Source organism: Littorina saxatilis, linkage group LG4, assembly GCF_037325665.1.
Source record: "Littorina saxatilis isolate snail1 linkage group LG4, US_GU_Lsax_2.0, whole genome shotgun sequence".
In the NCBI taxonomy this organism is placed as follows: Eukaryota; Metazoa; Mollusca; class Gastropoda; order Littorinimorpha; family Littorinidae; genus Littorina; species Littorina saxatilis.
Window position 1 is genome coordinate 52,396,920 of NC_090248.1, and position 20,026 is coordinate 52,416,945.

At 42.6% G+C, this 20,026-nt stretch overlaps 1 protein-coding gene across 1 annotated transcript in view; it reads right to left on the minus strand.

The window, feature by feature from the left end:
- LOC138965053 (uncharacterized) overlaps positions 1-18,924 on the minus strand; it is a 36,819-nt gene extending 17,895 nt beyond the window's left edge. The window contains exons 1-3 of the mRNA XM_070337178.1: positions 18,762-18,924; positions 5,649-5,895; positions 4,629-4,871 (exon numbers count right to left, since the gene is read on the minus strand). Coding sequence (XP_070193279.1) covers positions 4,629-4,871; positions 5,649-5,885 — 480 coding nt within the window. The 5' untranslated portion in view covers positions 5,886-5,895; positions 18,762-18,924. The remainder of the gene's footprint in view (positions 1-4,628; positions 4,872-5,648; positions 5,896-18,761) is intronic.
- Positions 18,925-20,026: the final 1,102 nt, after the last annotated feature.

Genomic DNA, 20,026 nt, shown 5'->3' on the forward strand with positions numbered 1-20,026 from the left:
TACTACCATAGGAGGATTTTTGAACTGTAAATGCACTCAGCTGCAACAAAAACGCAAAACGAAGGCTGTGAGCTGCACTGTGCCTTTAACAGGTGCATGATAATATAGGCTTAACAATTACCATATGCATAGACGCTTGTGTTAAAATGCCCACATACTGTTTTATTGCCAAAGATTGTGAATGTCAAGGCAAATGCCCCAACTTCGGGCAATAAAATATTCTGGCCCTTTGCACATAGAAATTCAATCGTAAATGTCGTCGCGCCTTACCTAATTTCTATGTGGGCTAGTGATGTGAACTCACTGGGACGCGTAAATATTTCAGGAATATAAATAATATAAAAATGTATCGCATTCAAACTTATTATGAGTCATATACACTGCACTTAAGTACTGCTGCGGTGTGGCCCTTGAACCATGACCAAACGGGTCTTTGCGTTGAGCTGAAACGTCGTTAAAGTATAGGAATAATGTTTGCACCCAAGGAATATAATATATGTCATGCGTTTATACAATGTCAACGTGAACCAGGGACAGCATTATTCGTTATTGTGGGGCGTTTAATCACCTAAGATCTATGCAATATCATTCAACATGAAGCACATTGATAGTTTTTCGATGTATCCTTTGAAGCTTTTTTGGCAAAGGCACAGATATAAGGACAGCGCGACGGGAGATGAAAGACCGAAAAAAAAATGAAAAGAAGGGAGGAAGTGCAAGAGAAAGAAAGAAAGTTCTAGCGAAGGATAAAAAGACATGGAGAGAGAGATAAAGAAAAGGAGAGGAGCAGCTTTATATCACTTTGAGACTGCGTGATATTCAGTGGTCTATACGTTATGTTATTTATTGAAGAGTAGTCGAACAACTTCTTCGCGAATGGTATACATATATATATATAAACTAGAGGAATACCCGGCTTCGCCGGGGTGAATCGCGAGACAGACAGACAGCGTGGCGGTTCACCACAATCACCTTTGAAGGCGAAGTCCTGTCAAACGGGATTGAGAATTTTAGAGCTTATTTCTTTGCCCTATATTATCTGCTGTGGCTTCTCAAATGCCAGAACATACAGACAGACAAAAGCCGCTAGACCACATCACAAACAGAACTCTACAATACACAGGTTTTTGCCCACACACACACACAAACACACACACACACACACACACAGAGAAGCCGTATATATATATGCATATCTGTATCTATAAATATATAGAGATAGGTGAGAGTGTATTTTTCGCGTGGCTATAAATTGATTCGACCTTTTCACTTTGACAGTAAGAACAACTTACGGGTGCAAGGGAAGCGTTGTGGACAGCGCAGTGGACAGCGCAGTGACATTCTAAAAATAGTAATAGTAACTTACAAACGGGAAAGCCACACGAAGGAAGGGAGATAAACGCCAAACACTGGAGAAGATAAGGAAGAGTTACTTATAATGGTGAAATGAACACAAAAACCAAAATCAGTTCAGCGCTGCGCGCTGAGAGCACGTGTTGAAATATCTCATCGATGATATTGTGTCCGGGGTGTAGCTGAATACGGTGTCCAAATTTGAAAAAGATCCAGCGAGAACTTTGGCGTTGTGATGTGGTGTAGCGGCTTTGGTGTGTCGGTATGGGGGCCCGGGTAGCTGAGGTGGAACCAAAATCGGTTCAGCGCTGCGCGCTGAGAGCACGTGTTGAAATATCTCATCGATGAGGTTGTGTCCGGGGTCTCTCTGAATAAGCCCACCAAATTTGAAGCAGATCCATCGAGAACTTTGGCCGTGCATGGCGAATACACAGATACACAGATACACAGACACACACACAGACACACACACAGACACAAGTCGTATATATATATAGATATATATATAGGTTACACACTCCGAGTTCTGATTATCTTGCACAAGTTTTCCCGAGGGTCGATTTTACCGAGCCTTTTCCGAGGGAAAATATGCAAGATATTCAGGACGAGGTGTGTAAGCTATTTATCCCATTCCTCCGACGTTTTCATTAAAAACACTTACTTTTTCCACTAAAACCTGCCCGTGCCTGTTTTCAGCTTGCCAAAAGCCTCCGCAGTCAAAATTCATGTCAATGAATTCATGCGCAAAGCTAGTTTCCATTTGTCAGCATAATGGACGGCGTCATTCGACTTGTATGTGGACATTCAGTCATTCATATTGCTTATAAAAAGGGCTGCTATCTGCTTTTACATTTTGAAAGTCATTTTAAAATGTCCCTGTGTATATTTGACACCGGCTTTCGTTATACTCTATTCGGCATACTGGGTTTATATCTTTTTACCAGAAATGCGCACGATAATGGCAGCGCAACAAATTCAGTTCGGGCCGTGCTGGTTTGATCGTTTATCCTATCGTTGACCGGCCAAGTCAGTTCGCATGCAGTGTTACTGTTTGTCAGTCGGGGATAGAAATGTTGGCTGTCATCGCGCTGTTCTGTTTTGGTTTTCACACGTGGATCACTTACATATTCAGTCGTCGGGTTTAGGTGAGCCAAAGCTTCAATACTTCGCCTGTTGTAGGCAATAAAGCTTGGAAGTTGTATGTCGGCACTGAGAGTCGGTCGCGGTACATCGCTTTCTACTTTGTCCCGGTCTTGAGTGTGAACACCTAAGGTTGCAGGGCCGGATTACCGGGGGGGTTATGGGGGTTGCGCAACCCCCCCCCCCCCCCTAGCCTAAACATGTACCTTACTTATTTAATTTTTTTTTTATTATTGCTTATTTTATGCCGTTTCATGCAAGGAGCGACCATTTTCCTATCTCAGAATATGACCTACCCGTCAGCTTCAGGGGGCTTCGCCCCCTGACCCCCACTACGAGGGGGGGGGGTGGGTTCTAGGGTTTCCGGACCCCCCCCCAGCCAAAAAATAAAAATATTGAATGAGGTATGCATTTCTTTATTTTACATTGGGTTTCAATTTTTGGGGTATTAATCAGTGACAAAATCTGCTGCCTGAAACTGGTAATGATCATCCTGAGAATGCACCAGATTGCACCATTTTGCATCCTTTTTTTCAAAATTTTCCGGGGGGGCATGCCCCCGGACCCCCCTAGCAAGCTAGGCGCTTCGCGCCGTCGGCTCAGCGCTTCGCGCCTTCACACCCATATCTTCACAATATACTTTTGAAAAAAACCAGTCATAAAATGAACTGATCCGCCCCTGCCGCCAGGGGGGACATCCCCCTGGGCCACCGCTGGCAACCCCCCCCCCCCCCCCCCTCCTCTTCGCCTAGTCCGGCCCTGGGTTGGATACATCTAACACCTCACATCCTCTTCTCTTCCCCATATATCTTAACTGTATCTCCAACTTCTTTTCGTCTTCTTCTTTTCATTTTGGTGCCACTCCCTCATTTGTCGCTGAACCCCGCAGTTGACTCGACCCGCACAGGCGGAAGGTATCGTCCACTGGACTACTACTATCACAGAAAGACTACATAGTCTTTCTGTGATAGTAGTAGTCCAGTGGACGATACCTTCCGCCTGTGACTCGACTCGGATTCACACAAGCCCGTCTAGCAGACGACAGTTCGAACAGTCTTGAACAGCACGGTTGCAAGCAGAGTTCAGCTATCAATCGAAGCAATACACTTAAAGCCAAAACAAATAACCAAATGAGAAAACCTAACGTTTGATTTGACTTCATGGTGAGTCTTCTGATAATTGTTTTGGCGTTGGAATGGATCTCAACGGGTTCCCAGCTACGACAACTTTTCCAGAGTTATGCACCGCAGGCATGCCTTCGACAATCGATGTCAGTTTCAGATTGAGTTTTCGTCGAACTACCAGGTGACTGGGTTGTGTTTTGATTGCGCTCTCTCTAAAAATTAGGGAGTATCGTCCCTTGATCCCACTCGCGATACTCGTTGAACATGCCTTTGACCATGCAGTCGCTTCAGCCAGCGAAATATCTCGACTCCGCTCTTTAAATCCATGCAGAATGTGCGTATCGTATGAATTATTCTTTATTTTCTCAATATTGACACATGTAGGCCTGTACCTATACGTGATATTGACTTTGACACCACAAAATATTTCAGTCGTATGTTGAAAAAAGTAGTCCATCTGTAAACTCTAAATATGCAGATGACCTCTATAAATTATTCAATTGTACTCTGAAATCAAAGACAATGACCAATGACAGTTGAGATCGAAACTCGGTTGTGATGGGATATCCATTATGGTTGTGATGGAATATTCAGAATAATCACCTCCTCAGCTAACAGAGACAAAGAGGCAGGTCATGGGATAAATATGGATATCCCATCACAACCGAGTTTCGATCTCAACTGTCATTGTTATTTATCCCATTATTACATTCCTTTTTTGGTTGTTTTTTATTGTAAAAAAAAAAAATTCATGTAACCCTATTTTTGTTTTAAGTAAATATTGCCTTGCCCTTAAGCCTAGCCTAGGTCCCACTATCACGAATATTTAGACGAACCACAACGAGTTACCACGATTTTGCCACAACGATGTTTGCCACGAATGATTGCGAAAAATTGGCCGAACAAGAACGGAGTAATACAAACCACAACGACCTCGGCGATTTTCTCCACGAATCCCAAAATCGTTGTAGTTCGCCGTCAAAATTCGTCACAGTTGGACCTAGGCTTTACCTTATGCACAAACGTCTGCCCAGGCAGCACGGGACACTGCGTAACGTAGCTGACGCCGTCCATAAACGGCGTGCCTCTCTGGAACTGCCCGTGGAAGTGAAGACTGCTCGCCTCCGACTCCATCTTGTTTGTCAGGTGCACGCGCACTGTTTGGTGCTCGTGCACCTCGATGACCGGCCCCGGCACTGTGCCGTTGACAGCAATCACGACCCGAGGCTCCGGCCACCCGTCTCCTGTGATCACCTGGACAAACATGAATGAGATGGTGTTGTGACGTGTGGGGTTAATATAGCCCCGAAGACGGAGTGTGGCTGCCTAAATGGAGGGGTTGATAGAGAAAGATTAAGAGAGGGGGAATGGATACTTTATTTTAGTAATTTAGGCTAGCTACCCCTTTCACTCACTCATTCTCTCAAGAGAGAGACTCAAATGGTTTATTGGTTAGGCAATCTGCCCATGACCAAGTGGGGATGGGGGGATTGGGCATAATTAACACTTTTCGAAGTCGAACGGCAGTGCGGCGTGTCCGCGTACATCCGCTTTAGGAAACGAAACAAAAAAATAGTCTGTTTACGGTAACATAGGCAACAAAAAGTAGGGTCGGTAGGTCGGGATTTTTTATTTTTTTCCAAAAAAACATATTTTTAAGTTATTTTGCCAAAAAACAAAGACTTTCCCCCCCCCCCAAATGCCAAAAAAAAGTCTAGGATCGCGCGAAAAAATAGAGTCGGTCGGGATACCGTAAACAGACTTTTTTGTGTGTGTGCCTTAATTATATATAGAGAGAGAGAGACAGACTGAAGACAAGACAAGACAAGACAAAATCTTTATTATCGAGGGTAATAGATAGGCAAGAATATATGAGAGAGAGAGAGGGGGGGGGGGGGATGGGGTGGTGGGGAGGAGTCGAGGTGGCAGGAATACGTACTAAAAGACAAACTGGCTTTAGATCTAAATTACCTATTGTTTTCAAATGCCAGAGTGGAACATAAATGAAGTAAAATCTGATGAAATACATACATGGTTTCTGTCAACAGCATTTGAACTGGAGAAGTTTGTTGTGTCGTACGGAAAGAGTAGTCCATCTTTCCCCACTGTCAGCATCTTCTCTTTCATCATTGTCACGTGGTGTTTTAGCTCCAAATAAATGTCGCAGACCGTCGCGTTTACGTTGCATTTCCAACAAAGCCCACGATTGGTCAGCAGCGAAAGCTGGATAGCCAATAGGAGGACCGTGAGTGACAAGGAGGCTGCCATGGTCCTGTTTCTGTTGAAGAAATATGAGCCCGATTTACCCAAAAAATCAAGTTTGTTCATATTTTGCTAATATGTTGCCTGTGATATTTTTCGAGTGCGTTGAAAAAAGGGTGGACAAATAGATTCATCTACTGGACAGATTTTACGATGCAGACTTTTGAATAAGGTGACATGCCAAAAATCAAATGAACGAGGGTTGGGTAGTTGGATGGGGTAGGCTAGTTAACCAATTAGTCATAGTCACAGAACCTGTTTTTTTAAGTGGTGTAAATCCTTCCTTTTTTTGTGGTGACAATGAAGGTTTGCAATTTGAATAACAGTAACGTGTCTTTCCGATATGGCTGATGATAGCGAAATTACGTGACGTTTTTGTTGTCTGAAATTGGATCACCTTCAGAATTTACATAAACATATGTGACCCTCCATCACGGAATGAGTCGCATGTCACCTTTGCATGATTTTCATATTTTTACATTTTCCTAAAGAGTTTTTTATGCTCTATCCAGTGGTGAAAACTGTTTTAGAAAAGAGCGAAAACTGTTTGATTTATAAGCCTGACTAAGGTGACCCTAACACTGTTACCAGACACTCCCCGGACTTATATTAAGCCTAGCGCAGAACCGCGCGAGGTGACATGCGACTCATTTTGTGGTGGAGGGTCACAATTATTTCCGTAATAAACCGTGCGAATTTAACAAAACGTTGACACAATGCAGAACAGTGTTCACACAAATACATATTATAAATTAAAAACATTTGACCGCACATCTGCACCAATCTGCAAAGCGGACCATTAAAAAAAAAAAAATCCCCAAAAAGAGAATTTTAATTTTGTTTTTTTTAAAAACGGGCCATTACTCCAATTTTGACCCAAAAAAGCATCAGTCAAGGTACACGTGATCGTACTCTGAGAAAAAAAACAACTAACCCACACACCTGCAATTCCGCCCCTTTTTGCCTATACAACTATCCGTCACCCTTCCCCACCCTACCCCGCAACCTCCTCTATTTGACCTCTGGCGGGACTTTGTAAGGAATATCTAAAGAGTGTTGTGAAATCAACCACCGATCCGCTTCAGTGCTTTGCTCCATTAGATTCAAAAACAGAGTCACGAGTCACTGCCTTGGTCATGCTAGAAAAAGCTTCTGTCAAAGATTCGCCTTGAACAATAACCGGTATAAAAGCCAGCAGAAACTCACTGGCATAGAAACATTCCTATCCCATTTCAAATAGAGACACTCAAGCTTGTACCCGTGGCAGCATTAGCATTTTACATTTAGTCAAGTTTTGACTAAATGTTGTAACATAGACCGGGAATCGAGATGAGGGTGCGGTGTTTGTATGTATGCGTGTGTGTGCTTTTTCGAGAAAAAAATCCAAATTCAGGGATCGGCTTAACAGTAGAAGGTTTGAGCGGTAGCCAGATTAGCTGTGATTAATTTCTTAAGTAATTCGCTCAACATACGTATAAGTCATTAACATTTGTACGGGTGGCACACTGATTTTCAACATAAGGGTTCAAAAGCACTTTACGTTGGTCCCGCCTGAGCCATTAACCTAACCCCAACCCAAACGCCGCCCAAAACCGAAACAGTCACAACGACCCAAGGATAAATTGGTAATATTTAAAAATAAAATTGCAGCAATTTGGATTTTCCAATTGTTGTAGGCCGGTGACCTTAAAATCATTTGACATTTGTTTCGGGTGCATCTGTGCGTGCATATCTTTATTTTTCACCTGCGGACAAAGCGGTTGCATGTAATTGTGAGGGAGCTAAAACTGCATGCAGGCTATTCAAATGTCACAAGTGTACAATTGAATTCTTCTTCTTCTTCTTCTTCTGCGTTCGTGGGCTGAAACTCCCACGTACACTCGTGTTTTTTGCACGAGTGGACTTTTACGTGTATGACCGTTTTTTACCCCGCCATTTAGGCAGCCATACGCCGTTTTCGGAGGAAGCATGATGGGTATTTTCGTGTTTCTATAACCCACCGAACTCTGACATGGATTACAGGATCTTTTTCGTGCGCACTTGGTCTTGCGCTTGCGTGTACACACGGGGGTGTTCGGACACCGAGGAGAGTCTGCACACAAAGTTGACTCTGAGAAATAAATCTCTCGCCGAACGTGGGGACGAACTCACGCAGACAGCGGCCAACTGAATACAACTGAATCCAGCGCGCTACCGACTGAGCTACATCCCCGCCCACAATTGAATTCAAAGTGAATATTCGCGGGGTCATGTAAGTCGCCCCCCCCCCCCCCCCCCCCCCCCTTCTCTCGCGTCCTCGCCCCGCCCCAACTCCCCCACCCTTTCCTTTCATACATCTCTCCATCCTTCTTTGTGTCTCCGTCTCCTTCACTCCCTCCCTCCCTCCCTCTCTCTCTCTCTCTCTCTCTCTCTCTCTCTCGGCTCTCTCTTTCTCTCTGTCTGTCTGTCTCTCTCTCTGTCTGTCTGTCTGTCTCTCCCTCTTTCTCTCTGTGTGACTATCCGTATCTCTCTCTCTCTTTCTGTCTGACTTTCTGTGTCTCATTCTCTCTCACTCTCTCTCGAACACACACACACACACACTGGTACATACACACACACACACACACACGCACGCACGCATGCACACACACACACACGCACGCACATACACACACACACACACACACACGCACACACGGCGCACGCACACACACACACACACACACACACACACACACACATTCCAAATTTACATAAAGGGAGCAACTACGTAAGGTAATTCAGCCGACTGGGATTTCTTTTGCTGTGCACAATAGAAGAAGCGACATACAAACGTTGCGTGTATAGTAAACAAGCTTTGCGCCAAATTTCATCCAAATGGGGAATGACCTCTGTAAGTGTGCGAGTTAAGATTTATGTCGGTGACAAATATTCGGTTTTATAAGCGAGTCGGTTCTTTTTTGAGTGCTTGTGACGCACTTCATTTTACACTTGTAGTTTATCCCAACAGTGTTGAGAAAAGCGGCATAGAAATCGGGGGGAGGGGGGAGGGGGAGGGAGGGGCACTTCAATGATTTCAATGCGTCCTTTTTGCACAGTAGGAGATTATACCTCCTTTTGTTTTTAAAGGGGAATGCTAACATTTGCGTACATTGTCATGTAAATGTGTAAAGATCCTTGATCGAGTCTGGAAAAAATGGTAAAACAAGATGGCGGCGGGAAACTTGTGCAACGGCATTGAATAATTCGTGCACACCCTAAGTGATTAAATCTGCACAAACTAGGTAAAATGAATATGTCAGTTTACATTTCATGAGAAACGTGTCCGGTGCCATTAAAACCAACTTGGGAACTGTAAGAGAATCATCTATTTGTTTAAATACCTGCACTTTTGCCAGCTGAGACAGCGACAAAAGGCAGTGTTTATTGACATTTAATCATGCAAAAATGATTACCCAGATGGAAACATGATTCTTTTCAATACCTTCTGCAAACACATAACATTCAGTAAAGCTGTTAATTTCAATGCACAACTAGCTGTTCAGCAAAAATGATGTTGTGTGCATCAGTCTCCCATGACATGAACCAGGAGGACGCTTTTTCGGTTAAAATCTGTGCAATCTGGTGCATTCTGGGCCTTGTTTTGAGGGGGGGGGGGGGGTACCTTTTTCTCATCGGATTTCCAATTGAATAAAATTTGTTAGAGACACACACAAAATTTATTTAAATTTTTTTTTATTTTTTAAAACCACTCAAAGCAAGGTACATGCTTTTTCCAGGGGGGGGGGGGGTTTCCGGAACCCCTGGAACCCCCCCCCCCCCCCCCCTGGGTCCGGCCCTGGCTCTTGCATTCCATTTGAAAAGCAAATATGAACCAGTGTAGAGAATTCCAGCAAGTGTGTTTACCAGCAAGAAAACTGTATACGAAAAAAGAAAAGAAAAGAAAAACAACACCCAAGTGCCGCGTTTGCACTTTGACCTCAAAAGATCTTCGAGGCGCGTTCAGAAAAAACCCAGATTCGCTAGAATTAAAATACAGTCCAACCTGCTCCTGTGACCACCTCTCAAAGGCGACCACCTGCACCCAACGACCACTTCCAAAGATCCCAGACGAGTTTTTTTGGCTCACGTAAGTGTAGCCTATGCGATGCTAACGTTTGTCTGTCTGTGCGTGCGTGCGTGTGTGCGTGTGTGACAGAAACTTTAACATTTGACTGAACACCAAAATACTAATTTTACCGGGTTATTATCCAAGCAACAGCTTCAAAGTATTGAAGCAATGATCAACATTTCGTCGGCACGTATGTAGATAAAGTGTGTATCCAAAGAAAACGGGTGGTGGTGGGTTTTTTTTTTTGGGGGGGGGGGGGGGGGTAAAAACAGGTGACTGGTTTGTGTTGTGTGTGGTATGTAGACCAGGTCAGGGGTCAAGGTTAGGTCAGATCGCGTGAAGCATTGTGGTATAGATTCACTTCTCAGTTCTAACCGAGCTGCATTCGCCGATTCGGGGAAGACGATTTCACATTGTTCGGTTTCGTAGCGGCTCCAGAAAAAAATTGATAAAGAAGATACCAAAGAAGATTTCCTACAGGTTGATCTGCACAGCGTGTTTTCAGTGTCTGCGCGAGGAAGCGCTGTCAAAAGGTCAGTGTCGATCTCAGTGGCAGTCGTGTCCCCGCAAGTAGGCTACAGACAGACAGATCTAGATCTAGCGTCTCCCACTCTTGCACTGTGTCTATGCTTACTGTTGTGTGTGTATGTGACCACGGGGGATAACCGATCAAAGGCCGAACGGAGGCCGAAGGCCGCTCCTGACACGTGTGAAGGCAAGTTTTGTCTGTTTTCTAGGTATTGTTTGATTTATGTCGGGATTTAAGGTAAGCTACTGATTCAGCGATGACTAAATTTGTTTCTCGATGCATAAAAAGTCAGGGAGCGATTGATATTTGCCCGTAAATAGCCTTCAAAGCTGAAAATGTCGGCGATCGAGCACCGGAAATGGCTGTTCGATGGGTTTTGCAAGTAGAAATGTGCTTTATTTCACCAAATCAGCTCGTATTTGGTATGGGTACGGGATTCTAGAGGACGAAGGAGTCATAAGAGGTGCAAAGAAGTGCTATTTGGGAGTAGAATAAATCTTCCGAGCCAGTAGACAAGAGAAGGTCATATTTGAGAGACGCGCGTAGGCCGATCTTTCCGACAAGCGAATGATACAGCAGATTAATCATTCGTTTTGATCAGAAACTTACTTTCTTTCTTTATTTGGTGTTTAACGTCGTTTTCAACCGTTAAAGGTTATATCGCGACGGGGAAAGGTGGTAGATGGGATATAGCCACTTGTTAATTGTTTCTTGTTCACAAAAGCACTAATCAAAAAAATGCTCCAGGGGCTTGATCAGAAACATAGTCTCTAGTTTTTATGAATGAGTTTTTTAATTAAAACAATCAAGAGAACTCTCTCGCTTACCCTAAATCTTTATCCTTGTAAAATAAAGTTATCTCTCTCTCATAGTTTCTTTTTGGCCTGTTGGCAAGTCTTCAGTCTCTCACTCACAAAAGCTCAGCAATGCAATTTCTCTTTTAGAGATTAATAAAGTTATTGTATTGTATTGTATTGTATTGAAATAATAGAAAACTGTTGATAACACATGGTACCCGGGGGGAGGGGGGGGGGTAAGTTAGCGCAAGGGCAGCTGATGGCGGTGCCATTTGATGCCTGATTCGATTGCGGAGATGCATTGACCGTAGTTTTTTTTTTTTTTTTTTTTTTTGGGGGGGGGGGGGGGGTAGCAGCAGATGTTGCCTGGAAGCGTCGTTTTGCACTCTGTGTCTCTGCCCGGGTTTGGGGAGGGGGTGGGGGTGGCTATTAGCGGTTGCCCCTCCATGTCTACTCACCGGGGAGGGGGAGGGGTGTTTACTTTTGGTTACCATAAGCTCATCAAGTTTTTGTTACTGTTTATTTATCATATATGTATGTCACACGCTTTCCTTCTTTGCCACTACTAAAGCAAACGTGTGCAAGATTGTATGTTACACGCTTTGGAGCATGTGCAAGAACGGATTCAAACTCGAAATCGTCCCTCCAAAAGCCCCAAAATGCACACACGACTTTTATTTCTCCTGCTGTTGTCGTGTCTTCTCTTTACAAATTCTTCAACGCTGAGAATACTGAAAACGGTATCCCAGACTACAGTACTGTTTCCATACGCGAGTTTAGCTTCCCTTGGAAAGTGGCTCGCTCAGGAGGCCTGTTAGTCTGAAACTAGAAGGACAGAGTTCTGAACATAGATGACAAAGACCCCGGAAAGAACAAACATTTCGCGGATGCAGACACAGAAAGACGTCATGAAGAATGGAATGCTTCAAAAGATACAGACTGTGACGATGACTGTGACGTCATTCACATATACTGAGACGTCATTCATAGTTGTTCGTTCACTTTCGTCAAAAAGTAGATCTCTCCACAATGGCTGCTCCTGTGTTTAGGTTTATCAAGCGTGAGTACGCAAAACGTGTTTGTTCTCTCCTCTGTTGAAGCTGTGAGACATAATCGCCATTACGAGCTAGTCGTGTGATAGAGAGTGTTCTTGCACACTCGACTGCTGCTGTTTCACTCCGGCTCAGTAAAGCCGTCGTGAAACATCTACAGTCTCGTGTGCAAGAAAACTCTCTGTCACACGACTAGCTCGTAATAGCGGGTAATGTTACGACTCAACTCTAAAGATGTCATTACTTGTTTAGCCGAAATTAAAACATTTTTGTTACGTCAAGAGTCTACGAAATCTGCACCTTGGAGACGTGTTGAAACGACGTCATTACTTGTTTACGTCATTAGTATGAGAATCTACCTAACCTGCACGCGTCATTGCGTTGCATTGTGGGAATGTAAATTGTCATTTGGGAGATGTCAGCTGGACGGCAAATAGAACAGAACTAAAGCGTTACCGTCGCTCCATTTGTGAGATTTTGTCGGACCGGCCGGGTTCTGAATAGGCTATAGGTGGTAGAACAAGATACAGGACAGTGCCAGAAATCGAAGGAAGATTTGTGTGATCTTTTTGGTGAGCCGCAAAGCAAGACGAAACATGAGATTCTGTCGTAACCACCGTTGAAAGCCGCCGGCATCCGAGCTGTCATTCTGTACACACCACGGGTTCACCTTGGTAGTGCACTTCCCTTATATGTCTCTTCAGATTATTGCCATAGGCGAACGATTTGCCGCCGGAGCAGCGGATCCGGATGGACCTGGCACAGGTCCATCTACTTCTTCCTCCACCTCCTCTGCCACAAGAACCATTTCTTCGTCTTCAGACTGCATCTGTATAAACAGATGCTCCAAACCCATTAGAATGAGTGTGTGTGTGTGGGTGTGTATGTAAGGGTGTGTATGTGCGTGTGTGCGTGCGTGCGTGCGTGCGTGCGTGTGTGTGTGTGGGTGTATACGAGAGACAGCTATTTGGCTTAGTGTGTGTGCCGTTATCTAAGGGCAACAGGGTACGTGTGCTTCTAAGTTGATCACTATTTACATTGACATTGATGCACATAACCGTTTTGCTGCACTGTACAGATGTACGCTTTTCTGAAATTTCGTTCACACGTGCCGTGTCTGCTATCCAGTTCGCGGTAGGATTAGAATACCAAACCGATGTCAAATACGAGCTGATTTGGTGAAATAAAGCACATTTCTACTTGCGAAACCCAACTAACAGCCATTAGGCTAAGCGAGAGAGTTCTCGTGATTGTTTTGATTAAAAAACTCATTCATAAAAACTAGAGACTATGTTTCTGGTCAAAACGAATGATTAATCTGCTGTATATCATTCGCTTGTCGGAAAGATCGGCCTACGCGCATCTCAAATATGACCTCTTGTCTACTGGCTCGGAAGATTTATTCTACTCCCAAATAGCACTTCTTTGTACCTCTTATGACTCCTTCGTCCTCTAGAATCCCGTACCCATACCAAATACGAGCTGATTTGGTGAAATAAAGCACATTTCTACTTGCAAAACCCATCGAACAGCCATTTCCGGTGCTCGATCGCCGACATTTTCAGCTTTGAAGGCTATTTACGGGCAAATATCAATCGCTCCCTGACTTTTTATGCATCGAGAAACAAATTTAGTCATCGCTGAATCAGTAGCTTACCTTAAATCCCGACATAAATCAAACAATACCTAGAAAACAGACAAAACTTGCCTTCACACGTGTCAGGAGCGGCCTTCGGCCTCCGTTCGGCCTTTGATAGGTTATCCCCCGTGGTGACGGAGTGATTGACTCAGTTTGTGTTACTGTTTGTTGATTTCTTACGGGAGCCTTGAAGGCTTCGCCTCTTGTTTTCTATATAATTCACTTTTCCACAGCGACCACCTGTCTGTAACGACTACTTCTGGTATGTACGAAATGTTGTCAAACCAAAAATGTCAAAGCCACAACGCGACTTCGTTAGATTTTCAATTGATAATTAAGAACTGCTCACTGAAACCGTCACCAATGAACTCGTAAACATTATCGATGTTGCTTAGGTCTAAAATAAATACTTCTGCTTTAAATTTGTTTCACCTTTTTATATTTAGTCAAGTTTTGACTAAATATTTTAACGTAGAGGGGGGAATCGAGACGAGGGTCGTGGTGTATGTGTGTGTGTGTGTGTGTGTGTGTGTGTGTCTGTCTGTGTGTGTGTGTAGAGCGATTCAGACTAAACTACTGGACCGATCTTTATGAAATTTGACATGAGAGTTCCTGGGTATGAAATCCCCATACGTTTTTTTCATTTTTTTGATAAATGTCTTTGATGACGTCATATCCGGCTTTTCGTGAAAGTTGAGGCGGCACTGTCACGCCCTCATTTTTCAACCAAATTGGTTGAAATTTTGGTCAAGTAATCTTCGGCGAAGCCCGGGGTTCGGTATTGCATTTCAGCTTGGTGGCTTAAAAATTAATTAATGACTTTGGTCATTAAAAATCTGAAAATTGTAAAAAAAAATAAAAATTTATAAAACGATCTAAATTTACGTTTATCTTATTCTCCATCATTTGCTGATTCCAAAAACATATAAATATGTTATATTCGGATTAAAAACAAGCTCTGAAAATTAAATATATAAAAATTATTATCAAAATTAAATTGTCCAAATCAATTTAAAAACACTTTCATCTTATTCCTTGTCAGTTCCTGATTCCAAAAACATATAGATATGATATGTTTGGATTAAAAACACGCTCAGAAAGTTAAAACAAAGAGAGGTACAGAAAAGCGTGCTATCCTTCTTAGCGCAACTACTACCCCGCTCTTCTTGTCAATTTCACTGCCTTTGCCATGAGCGGTGGACTGACGATGCTACGAGTATACGGTCTTGCTGAAAAATGGCAGCTACTTGACTAAATATTGTATTTTCGCCTTACGCGACTTGTTCTTAATAAGATCAAGGCTGCTAATATTGTAGCAGCTCATGTGTCCATTCCTTGTCGTGGTGTGATGGCTTGCGTGCCTCAGTAACCCGGAGAGCTATGCCAGCGGGAGCTTCAGCTCCTGGTAGGGTCACCCTTGCTGGACAGGTCGAAGGATAGAGGTCAGACAAATTTGGACCACCTCATTCAGAGGTTTGCGTAGGGCCAACACCCCTGCCTAGAAAACAAACAACGTTACAGAAGCATTGACGACAGAAGACGTCAATGGCCTATGCTTCGCTGGGAGCAAAGGGCCTAAGTAAGTAAGTAAGTCATGTGTCCCTGTTCCTACGAAAATGAAGGCTTAAATTTTATGTGTGAATTCTACTGTAAGAGAGATACGTGCGTCAACACTTGATAAATGAGGCTGCGCATGTACGACATCTTCTTGGCATGTCATCATATTCAGAATTCTGTATCGTAAAGTCAGTCCGGTAGATTTCTCTAGTTTTTTTTCACGCGAGTTTTCAACACACTCTGAAAATATTACAGACAAAATATTAGCAAAATATATGTTTTTAAAAGACAAAAGGCGATAAAAAAAACACACACACACCAGCATGACAGATGCTGAATGTTCCACACTCTGCATTTGTTTCATATCCTATTTCTGTTTGGATGATGTGTCAGTACACTAATTGTGCATTCATCCAATTTTTATTTTATTTTATTTTATTTTGTTACGATCTTCTGGTCTGACTCTTTGAGTTTAATCCAGTACCCGCGCCGCAAATAGAATCATTCAAATAGCCCAATGCTTTGAAACACAATACAGGGTCGGATCTGGGGGGGGGGGGGTTCCTGGGGTTCCGGACCCCCCCCCCCCCCCCCTGGCCATCCAATGTACCTCTCAGAGAGAAAAAAATGTGGACTTTGGACCCCTGCCTTCAGTTGGACCCCCCCCCCCCCTCAAACGAACTTGGTACGGCCCTGCAATAGACTGCATTGTCCTTATGCATTGTTGAAGGCGACATTTTCCATTATGACTTATGAAACGTTGAAGGTGGAATTGAAATAGCGGCAACCAGGTCCATGAGCCCCAAAAACACGCTTCGATACAACAACTACAAGACAAACAAGTCGCGTAAGGCGAAAATACAATATTTAGTCAAGTAGCTGTCGAACTCACAGAATGAAACTGAACGCAACGCAACGCAGCAAGACCGTATACTCGTAGCATCGTCACTCCACCGCCCGTGGCAAAGGCAGTGCCCGTGGAATTGACAAGAAGAGCGGGGTATTCGTTGCGCTGAGAAGGATAGCACGCTTTTCTGTACCTCTGTTCGTTTTAACTTTCTGAGCGTGTTTTTAATCCAAACATATCATATCTATATGTTTTTGGAATCAGGAACCGACAAGGAATAAGATGAAAGTGTTTTTAAATTGATTTCGAAAAAAAAATTTTGATAATAATTTTTATATATTTAATTTTCAGAGCTTGTTTTTAATCCGAATATAACATATTTATATGTTTTTGGAATCAGCAAATGATGGAGAATAAGATAAAGGTAAATTTGGATCGTTTTATAATTTTTTATTTTTTTTTACAATTTTCAGATTTTTAATGACCAAAGTCATTAATTAATTTTTAAGCCACCAAGCTGAAATGCAATACCGAAGTCCGGGCTTCGTCGAAGATTACTTGACCAAAATTTGAACCAATTTGGTTGAAAAATGAGGGCGTGACAGTGCCGCCTCAACTTTCACGAAAAGCCGGATATGACGTCATCAAAGACATTTATCAAAAAAATGAAAAAAACGTATGGGGATTTCATACCCAGGAACTCTCATGTCAAATTTCATAAAGATCGGTCCAGTAGTTTAGTCTGAATCGCTCTACACACACACACACACACACACACACACACACAGACACACAGACACACGCACATACACCACGACCCTCGTTTCGATTCCCCCTCGATGTTAAAATATTTAGTCAAAACTTGACTAAATATAAAAAGATTAAATAAATAAAAGAAAAACTTTACCCCTCCCACTCACCCCCCCCCCCCCCCCACCCCCCACCCCCAACAACAACAACAATCAACAGTATCGCCGCCGCCACCACAACAACAACAACAACAACAACAACAACAACAACAACAACAACAACAACAACAACAACAACAACAACGACGACGAAAACGAAAGCAAGCAAACAAACAAAACCTAAACAAATGGCAGCAAGCAGGTGTAATAAAAAGAAAATTAAAAAAATTAAAAAGGTCTTCTGCCTAATACGACTTGAAATTAAACCACATCCGTCGCACAGCACGACAGATAAGTTAGATTTAAACAATGTTTATTTATGTTTTACATGTTCATGAAATGTACATTGACAAAAGGTGAAAACAACAAGCCTACGGCTTAATATAGTGGTGTCTTCAAACACATTTGCAAGAGGAACATGGCAGACAGTCAAGCCCTTATACAGTAAGCAAAAACAGTTAGTGAGTATAACACAAAATATCATCCAAATTTAGAAGAAAGAAGAACAAGTCGCGTAAGGCGAAAATACAATATTTAGTCAAGTAGCTGTCGAACTCACAGAATGAAACTGAACGCAATGCCATTTTTCAGCAAGACCGTAGACTCGTAGCATCGTCAGTCCACCGCTCATGGCAAAGGCAGTGAAATTGACAAGAAGAGCGGGGTAGCAGTTGCGCTAAGAAGGATAGCACGCTTTTCTGTACCTCTCTTTGTTTTAACTTTCTGAGCGTGTTTTTAATCCAAACATATCATATCTATATGTTTTTGGAATCAGGAACCGACAAGGAATAAGATGAAAGTGTTTTTAAATTGATTTGGACAATTTAATTTTGATAATAATTTTTATATATTTAATTTTCAGAGCTTGTTTTTAATCCGAATATAACATATTTATATGTTTTTGGAATCAGCAAATGATGGAGAATAAGATAAACGTAAATTTGGATCGTTTTGAAAATTTTTATTTTTTTTTACAATTTTCAGATTTTTAATGACCAAAGTCATTAATTAATTTTTAAGCCACCAAGCTGAAATGCAATACCGAACCCCGGGCTTCGTCGAAGATTACTTGACCAAAATTTCAACCAATTTGGTTGAAAAATGAGGGCGTGACAGTGCCGCCTCAACTTTCACGAAAAGCCGGATATGACGTCATCAAAGACATTTATCCAAAAAATGAAAAAAACGTTCGGGGATTTCATACCCAGGAACTCTCATGTCAAATTTCATAAAGATCGGTCCAGTAGTTTAGTCTGAATCGCTCTACACACACACACAGACAGACGCACATACACCACGACCCTCGTTTCGATTCCCCCTCGATGTTAAAATATTTAGTCAAAACTTGACTAAATATAAAAAGGAAAAAAGAAGGTGAAAAAAAAGTAAACATACATACACACAGGTAAGTGTAACCAGACCAGTGGTGTTTTGAAAGCGCAAAAGTACATCCCCTTACTCACCTTACAGCGACAGCGAATCTCTTTCGTAGAATCTTTGACTGACTTTCAGACAGCAGCGAAGCTCCTCGAAGGTCTCACGCCAATGAACCCAAGCCGGTCATGCGACGAAAATACAGTTTAACGACCTCTCTGCTTAGAGCAATTTGGGTCAAAGATATCAGAGCCGAAGCTCTACGATGTGTGCCTGGCAAGCCGGTCATGTTGGATAACTGTATATTTATCGGATGTGCAGCAATGTTAAAGGCCCACTCCGCCTCGTCAAAACAGCTCGCCTCACCGTCTCAGATCTGGTCAGGCTCTAACATGGGATAAGACCATTCCTCCACTTGGCCACATGCCAAAAATCAACACACTGACTGCTTGCTGTGGTGAGTTGGCATTTTTGATGAATTAGTTTCCGAAAAAGACACAAGCGCCTTCAACGACATCAGTTCTTGAAAAAATAGCAAAGGGCACAGAGAGCACCCAGGCTATTCATTTTTATATTTAGTCAAGTTTTGACTAAATATTTTAACATCGAGGGGGAATCGAAACGAGGGTATGGTGTATGTGCGTCTGTCTGTGTGTGTGTGTAGAGCGATTCAGACTAAACTACTGGACCGATCTTTATGAAATTTGACATGAGAGTTCCTGGGTATGAAATCCCCGAACGTTTTTTTCATTTTTTTGATAAATGTCTTTGATGACGTCATATCCGGCTTTTCGTGAAAGTTGAGGCGGCACTGTCACGCCCTCATTTTTCAACCAAATTGGTTGAAATTTTCGTCAAGTACTCTTCGACGAAGCCCGGGGTTCGGTATTGCATTTCAGCTTGGTGGCTTAAAAATTAATTAATGACTTTGGTCATTAAAAATCTGAAAATTGTAAAAAAAAATAAAAATTTATAAAACGATCCAAATTTACGTTTATCTTATTCTCCATCACTTGCCGATTCCAAAAACATATAAATATGTTATATTCGGATTAAAAACAAGCTCTGAAAATTAAATATATAAAAATTATTATCAAATTTTTTCCCCCGAAATCAATTTAAAAACACTTTCATCTTATTCCTTGTCGGTTCCTGATTCCAAAAATATATAGATATGATATGTTTGGATTAAAAACACGCTCAGAAAGTTAAAACGAAGAGAGGTACAGAAAAGCGTGCTATCCTTCTCAGCGCAACGAATACCCCGCTCTTCTTGTCCATTCCACGTGCACTGCCTTTGCCACGGGCGGTGGAGTGACGATGCTACGAGTATACGGTCTTGCTGCGTTGCGTT